At 42.5% G+C, this 7,708-nt stretch overlaps 3 protein-coding genes and 1 long non-coding RNA gene across 6 annotated transcripts in view; 3 read left to right on the top strand and 1 right to left on the bottom strand.

Moving 5' to 3' along the window:
• LOC104947436 (uncharacterized) overlaps nucleotides 1-7,397 on the top strand; it is a 13,838-nt gene extending 6,441 nt beyond the window's left edge. Inside the window, exon 3 of the long non-coding RNA XR_798565.1 lies at nucleotides 7,298-7,397. This is a non-coding gene — a long non-coding RNA (uncharacterized lncRNA). The remainder of the gene's footprint in view (nucleotides 1-7,297) is intronic.
• The window catches only part of pde6d (phosphodiesterase 6D, cGMP-specific, rod, delta), an 818,526-nt gene that overhangs the window by 420,232 nt on the left and 390,586 nt on the right, over nucleotides 1-7,708 (top strand). The window lies entirely within an intron of this gene.
• The window catches only part of LOC104947449 (caskin-2-like), a 174,944-nt gene that overhangs the window by 37,255 nt on the left and 129,981 nt on the right, over nucleotides 1-7,708 (top strand). The window lies entirely within an intron of this gene.
• Nucleotides 379-7,708, bottom strand: part of zbtb38 (zinc finger and BTB domain containing 38) — an 18,117-nt gene continuing 10,787 nt past the window's right edge. For all 3 annotated transcript variants that reach the window (XM_010773435.1, XM_010773436.1, XM_010773437.1), the window contains one exon: nucleotides 379-4,928. In XM_010773435.1, coding sequence (XP_010771737.1) covers nucleotides 1,302-4,928 — 3,627 coding nt within the window. In that variant the 3' untranslated portion in view covers nucleotides 379-1,301. The remainder of the gene's footprint in view (nucleotides 4,929-7,708) is intronic.

Genomic DNA, 7,708 nt, shown 5'->3' with positions numbered 1-7,708 from the left:
GACCCCCAGAGGAACAGGACATAGGATTGGCAGGACCCCCGGCAGGAGGGTAGTCGGCGGGACCCCCAGAGGAACAGGACATAGGATTGGGCGACTGTGGCTGTGAGGGAGTGTGGTCGTCTTTCAACCAGAAGGTTGTGGGTTCGATCCCAGCCCATGCAGTCAACATGTCGATGTATCCTTGGGCAAGATACTTAACCCTGAGTTGCTCCCGATGGCATGGCCAACGGTGTGTGAATGTGTGTGAATGTTAGGTCCTAGAGTAAGGTACACTGCTCTGTATGAATGGGTGTGAATGGGTGAATGACATGTAGTATGTAAAGCGCTTTGAGGGGTCTTAAAGACTGGATAAAGCGCTATATAAGTACAGTCCATTTACCATAATATCAACAACATTTATTTGAATAATTACATGTTTGATACATATTAAAACAAACATAAGTGGTTACTTTCATCTCAATAGTTGATTCGAAAACTTAATATATCAATCAAAGTATTTAACAATCAGATAAGCATAGTCTAACTATAAAGTGCAACTCACCATGGCCAGGTAACTGAACTTGAAATTCAAAAGTGTGACGGTTCATACAGTTTTCTTCATATGTATGTAAAAAGTGAAGATGCCACCACACTAGGCAGCTTCTCCAACACATCGTACCCATCCTATTTAATTGCTTTAAGTCATGCCAGTGTGTCTGCCATATATGCATAGACAACAGACAAAGTGCAGTCTGTTTCAGAAGGTCCTATCAACAAAAATAACACTCCATTGCTGAGTTTTGGAGGGAAGATAAATGACAGCGTATACTGGTATTAGCGGTGCATTGCATTTGTACTGGTTGGTCTAAAATCCTGCTGCTGGAGTTGGATTTTTGGCTCAAAAAGTGAGGAGACGCTCACCAACCCTGAACAGTTTGAGAAATACAGTCTATTACAACTCCTGTCTTATTCATGTCCCCTTAAAACAGTCGTACACACATTATTGTCCATCTTTTATAAGCGGACATGTTGCTACGGAGTATGTGTGTGTAAAATAGAGCATATTGCGTTGTTTTCAACTTGTACTGCTAACAAAGTTAACCTGGCAACACCTGGAACACCTCAACTTTTGTTTGACGTCATGCACAGCTATGATTTCCAACTTCCCAGTACAACTGGTACGCACCATAGGTCCTTATTGTTAGTCCTTTCAAAAACATTTAGCTCGGCTGCAAAGACAACACTCTTCATTTCCTCCCCAAAAGCAGTGGTTTAACGTCAAGTATCTTAGTTTTTTTGCAAATTGATTTCCTCAGAAATCTTCAGAAAAATGGCTCCTCTTTGCACGTCCATTTCTCCGGCTTGTGTATAGAAATGTGGCTACCTTGAGTTTCAGAGTCATCTCTCCTCAAGAGTTTATAGGAATTATCGAGATCATTGTGACTGGTCGTTTTTTGCCCCATCAAAATGTCCTTGTTGCCGTCACTGTCTCTGTCACAGATTTGCTTTTTTGAGACAAGATGCATAGATTGCTGTGGATTGATCCTTTTTTTCGGCTTTTTATTTTTCACCCCGGAGGATGTCAGGGAAAACACTGTGCCAATGCACGGCGATAACTGACTTTTAATTTTGGAGTATGACATGTCTTGGTAGGTAGGTAAAGACACCAAGTCACCTGTCGTGTCCTCAATTTTAGGATTCATTTTATCAATGGAAAGATATTCTTCGTCCACCCTTTCACTTTTTATTTCAGCGTCTCCTTGGTTGCCACTGTTTTCTATTTTGATGTCTTGTTTAGTATCTTCACGCAGGTGTGCAGAGTTTTGAGAGCACGGTGTGAAGTTGTCAGCGTTATATCCCTCCTCGTTTGTCTCCTTGTGTTTTCTCTCATGGCTTCTCTTGGTGGCAAGATAAAGAAACCGTTGGGGACAGAAGGAGCAGCGATACTTCTTCTCTGGGTTGGGGCTCCGTGATGTATTATCAAAGCAGGAGCCATTCTCCATACAGCTGCTGCAGATGTAATCCCCACCGGCCGGTGCCTCACCAGGAGGACCTTGTTTACCGCATGTGCGACAGAAAAATGGGTGGGAACCAATAACATGAGCTCTCAGACCTGTCTCTGTGATGAACGAGCTGTCACAGATGTCACAGGTGTAGGTGGCTCTCGGGCTGGAGTTCTTGCTCAGGCTACGTTTCATTTCTCCACTCCCACCGGACGTGCTCTCTTCTATCAGCCAACTACTTTTCTCGATGTGGGCCTCACTTGCAGCTGTTCTATCTACAGATGTTTCAGGATAACCGTGAAACAAAGCCTTTCTGTGCTTGAACCTCAACTTCTTTGTTTTCTTTTTGGATTTGTAAGAATAGTAAGGACGCCACAGCATGTCGGCTGTGTCGCAGTCATTGGGATCTTCGGATGTTTTCGTATGCGCTTTGGCAGAAGCGATTTCCTGTCTCAGTCGGAGCCGAGGGCTCTCCGAGGTTTCCCGTGTTGGAAGACACTGACTGGAGCTCTCCTCTTCACCCAATTCTCTGATTCTCCTTTTCTTTCTGGGGAAGAGCTTGGAACCTTTGATCTGGCGGCAGATTATGGCCTCATTGCCTATTTTCACTGTTATCTGACAGAGCGGCATGGCGGCACCATCCACAGATGGACCCGGGCACGCAGGTTTGGCGATATATGTTTCAGTCTTTGCCCCTACCTTTTTATCGTATGCCAGATTCCCATTGCTTGATTGAAGAAGCTCCTTGGTCATATCCTCAACCCTTTTTGCAGAAGCTGATAGCTCACCTAGCTTTTTAACAGTTTTCAAAGAGTTAAAGAACGGCACATTATGACTGATGTGCTCTGAGTTACTAAGTACTGTAGGATCACCTTTGAAACTTATAGCGGGAAACTCAAAGTCGATGTTTGGTGAATGTTCATTCTCCGCCTCTTTTCTTTCCAAATCACTTTGGTCAACATCTTGGTCACATGGCTTGTCAAAGCTGATGCGTGGCATGACAGGTGACACCATCTTTGGAGTTGCCATGAATGTCAGAGGGAATGAAACAGAGTCAGACTTACTGATGAGACCCTTTTCTTCAAACGGAGGGATGAGAGAGTTGCTCTCTGGCGGGGCTTTGTCACCTGTTTCATCAACCTCTGAAAATGTCTGACTGTATGTCTTGTACTTTCTCTTTCTGAACTTCATAGGCAGAATCCTGTAGAGTTTGATTGGGTAAACACTGGCTTTCAAACCACCGTTAGCGGATTTTTTCTTAACAGCTAGATTAGGATCAATGCCGTGAAAAGACTTCTGATGGTTCTTTAAGATATAATATGTCATGAATGTCTCCAGGCAGAAAATGCACTGATAGCGGCGTTCCCCTGTGTGCCAGATTTCGTGCTTTGTTCGATACTCTGCCAATGCAAACACTTTATTACAATAATGACAGGGGTATGCCCTCTGCCAGGAATGTACATTTTCGTGCCGCTTCAGACTGGATAAGGTGATGTAGACGCGTTTACAAACACTGCAGTTGTATCTCCTCTGACTGCCGCCTGGTCTCACCACCTTCTCGTCCTGTGAAGGCTCTGATTGGTCCATTTCAAGGGGCTCTGGGGTGGAGAGGTCAGCAGAAGGAAGCTGTATTGCGTTGCTCTCAGTGTTAGGCTCGTCTGAATCTGAATGTAGTTCCACCTCTTTGGTTGATATGTCAGAAGAATCCTGTTTAGGCGATCTTCTCACAGCCTTGGGACAGACCTGCTCGTGGTTACGCAGCCGTTTGAGGTGTATGAACTTTCTGTGACAAAACTTGCAAAACAAATGACTGATAAAACGCTTTTTATGTACTTCTGAGTGAACGACGAGAAGAGCCTGATTTGTGAATATCTCCGGACATTGTTCACATCCGTATATTGAAATGCTTTCTTCAGTGTGAGGGGAAAGGGTTGGTGGATCTGACTCCATTTGAACATTGTCAGTGGCTATTGGTAGCCCGGGTCCTTTGCATTTGTCTGTTTCTGCTTCTGAACTAAGAAGAGGTGGGGTCATGACTGCCACAGGTGCTTTAGAAACACCATCAGCTTCTGTCGGGGGTTTTGTATTTGGTGTATCTGCTTGCGATTCAGCTGGTCTTGGAAGTATATTTCGACACAAATTTAGTCTCAGCCTGTGGCGCTTTTTGAGCGGACCTGCGTTCCTGTAACTGAGTTGCTTTGACTGAGATATTGCTGGCTTAAAGACCTTCTTGTTATCCCACTGACTGCTTTCTTTGCCTTCAAATGATTGTATCACTGCATATGAGTGCTCTGAGAGGGCGTGGGTTGTCTCATTGTTCACATTGAGGCAGGAGGTTGTAGGAGAACTTGATGGAAGCTGTCCCACCTCTGGAGACTGCCTCTCCCCTTTGTTTTGGACCAGAGGGGTGAAAAGATTGGTCCCAGAACACACTTCATTGATAGAGAAGGCATTGGTGATGCGTGGCCCCCTGTCAACGTCCTCAGGCCTGGAAGCTTCCTGTCTCGTTTTTATTGACACTGTGGCTTTGATGCCGTCTGTGGATTTCACACATTGGTCCTGCCTCTCTTGTTCTGCAAGCTTCTCCAAAAAAGGAATGCCAAGTCTTTTTCCAGCTGCTACCAGCACACGTGTGTCCTCCACACCCGGCGATGTCACCTTTGAGCAGTAGATGAAGTTCAGGATACTGGCAAACACCTCGGACTTAAGGTCCATCAGCTCCAGCACTTGGTCGGAGCTACATGTCTCAGGTGTCGTCAAAGCGTTCCTGAAGTACCCGCTGCAGGCTGCCAGGATGTTCTTGTGAGCCCGAAACTTCACATCCTCCACCACGATGGTAACGTCGCAGAAGAGGCCTTGTGAGCGCTGTTCATTGAGCTTGCTGAGCACAGTGTGAGGATGAGCACTATCCATCAGGTTCTGAGTGCATGGAGACACCACAGTCATCTAAAAACAAAGAAGAAAGAGAAAAAAATTGTTACTCAGATTTCATCAAAATGGTGGATCAGGCTGTGATTTTATATAAGAATGAAGATGTGAGTACATTTTGTTTTTGTAATGTTTTAGCTGTTCTAGTGTTTTACCACTAGATGGCAGTAATGTCCTGAGAGATGAGCTCCAGTGCCAACAGTCTGGAAAACAGACAGTCAATACGTCATAATCTCCATCTTGAAATAAATAATAAATACATTAAGTGTTTAAACCTGAATGAATTAAACATGTGCTGAGTTAAATACAGAATGTAAACATCAATACATAATCTATGGAATGATGGATGCCTTTATTATACTAGTTTAGGATTTTGCCCCTACTATCCTAACTCTTTTATTTAATTTGTTGTTATTCGTGTTTCTCTTGTGAAAATATTTTTAATCTCTTCTAAGGGCTATATTAAGGGATTTTTATTTAAAGCTTTTCCCATTGTATTAGGAAAACCTTATTAATGTAACACAAGTACATTTATTTAGACTTTACAGTCACATTGGGCTATCAATCATTTGTCAGTGCTATGATTGGAGCAATGATTGTTCGAGTAATGTCTATTAATCCTATTTTCAAGATGCCCTTGAGCAAGACATTGAACTCCTGAATACTGCAGCGGGTTGCACAAGAAAACATCTAGATGGCAGTGTGATGTACAACACTGAGATTACATAAGAGTACTAAAAGTTCGAAATTTCGTGGAAGGACATGACTCAATATGTGAGTCAATAATGTTGCCACTGATCTAGAATTCACCTTTAAATATTATTCAAAAAGTATGGTAGCTTAGTTTTTCATATTTGAAGTCTTCATGTCATGATCAACCCAATTTCATATTGCATTAATCCCAGAAACAGAAGTCGTGAGATGATTTCTAAGACTTGTATTGATGAGAAGTCTTTGCTTGCGCCTGCTAAAATAAACTCAGTCGTTGATTTCTCTCATTATTGCTGATAATAACTCAGTTTGGGTGGTAAATCCATTCCGTGTACTTCCACAGCTCTGCAGTCTGGTTTAGTTGTCATGACAGTCTTATTATTCTCATGGCCTGGGTTAATATGTAAATTACATGCAGACAGTTACGCACTAATTACTCATTTGCTCCCTTTTTCCGTTTTCCGTCAGTTGGCAGTAGTGACATCCTTTCACTTGTCCCAGATAAAAAATGTGTCAACCCTAGCAACTTCAGGAAATAATTCATGAATGCCTCATGAGGGAAATGGCAGCCACTGATACAATGTAATGTAGCACAGAAGCAGAATAATCATTGCTTTAGATACACTAACATTTTGGGCCTTTACAACGCAGCAGAAATGCTTTGTACTAAATACGTTATCTCAAAAGGCCCTATTGTGACGTGTTTCCATGCTTTAATGTTCAAAAAGCTCTTTCTTTTCTCATTCGGCCTGTTCTGCAGCACCTCTATTCAGTTCTATTCTATTCAGTCTGCTCTGATTGGTTAGCTGGCCGCCTCTATTGTGATTGGTCAACTGCTTAGAGATGTCTCTACCCTTAGCCTATCACGTACAATGTGTTGGAGCGCTAGCCAATAGAAGCAGGAGTGTTACATAGGGATGTCACTATGTTACAGAAGTAAATAAAGGGGTCCTATGGAGGCGTTTCAGACAGGGTGTGTGGGAGAGAAACTCCCTCTGGAATCAAGTGTTGAATCAGACTTTAGTTCCACCTGGAGTAAATTCACAAGCTACCCTGCAGTATACAAAGTCATTCAAACTAGCTGCACCTTTACCAGCTTTGAGAACACTTTCATGATCAATCATTATAAAACATATCATATATATTATTCTGAAATGGACCAATCTNTTTATCCTTTGCCGACCATTTACATGTACAGAAATCCATATAACACACTACAGGAAATGGAAACTCCAAAAAGCATAATAGGACCTGTTAATGACACAAACTTAGTCCTCCAGTTATAACACGCGCTGCACAGATTTCTACCCAGACAGGCAATGCATATCGACATGACAGCATTTGTGAATAAGTAAGAAACTAAATGATTTGCAACATTATAGAGGAAAGTTAATTAATTCTCACTTTGGAAATAGGAAGTTCTAACTTTGGCCTACGCATAACAGAGTCATGGTAGTTTGTCTTGCATGGGTCTATGAGTCATATACAGTAGCATGTCTCAGGGTGACTGCATTTCTGCTCTCAGCTTGCCTTTGTAAGGGATGAATCATCACACCTGCATCAACGTTATTTAAATATCTGAGATCATCATCATTTAAGGCTGCAATGAAAGTCATACAGCGGTGGAATTTCCTCCTTGGAAGACAATTCAGCAAACTGCTACTCTGAAGGCAGAGACAGGGTTCTTACACCTCTTCCAAAGTCAAATTCAAGCACTTTTCAAGCCTTTTCAAGGTGCATTTTCCAGCTTTTCAAGCATCTTACAGCTGTTGTAAATTACATATTTATATACACATACTCAAATGATTATTTCCCTACCTCACATTAAATAAGATGTTCTTTATGCTACAAACAACCAATTNTATATTTCTATTAATCATTTTTGGCCTTTCGGCATTCGGTTTTCGGCTAACTGTTTCCTATTTCGGTATCGGCCAAGAATTTCCCATTCGGTGCACCCCTACCTGAACACCACACGATGGCGACTGTAACGCACATAACATAGGTACGCTCCTCTGAAATGATTGTCCCCTGCAATTATTATTATCCCTCAATCGAGTTCGCGATTCAGCTTGCTAACGTTAGCA

This window comes from Notothenia coriiceps, unplaced genomic scaffold (assembly GCF_000735185.1).
Source record: "Notothenia coriiceps isolate Sejong01 unplaced genomic scaffold, NC01 NC01_scaffold00012568, whole genome shotgun sequence".
Lineage (NCBI taxonomy): Eukaryota > Metazoa > Chordata > Actinopteri > Perciformes > Nototheniidae > Notothenia > Notothenia coriiceps.
The sequence above is the reverse complement of the archived record's forward strand: the minus strand, read 5'-3'. Positions and strand labels throughout refer to the sequence as shown.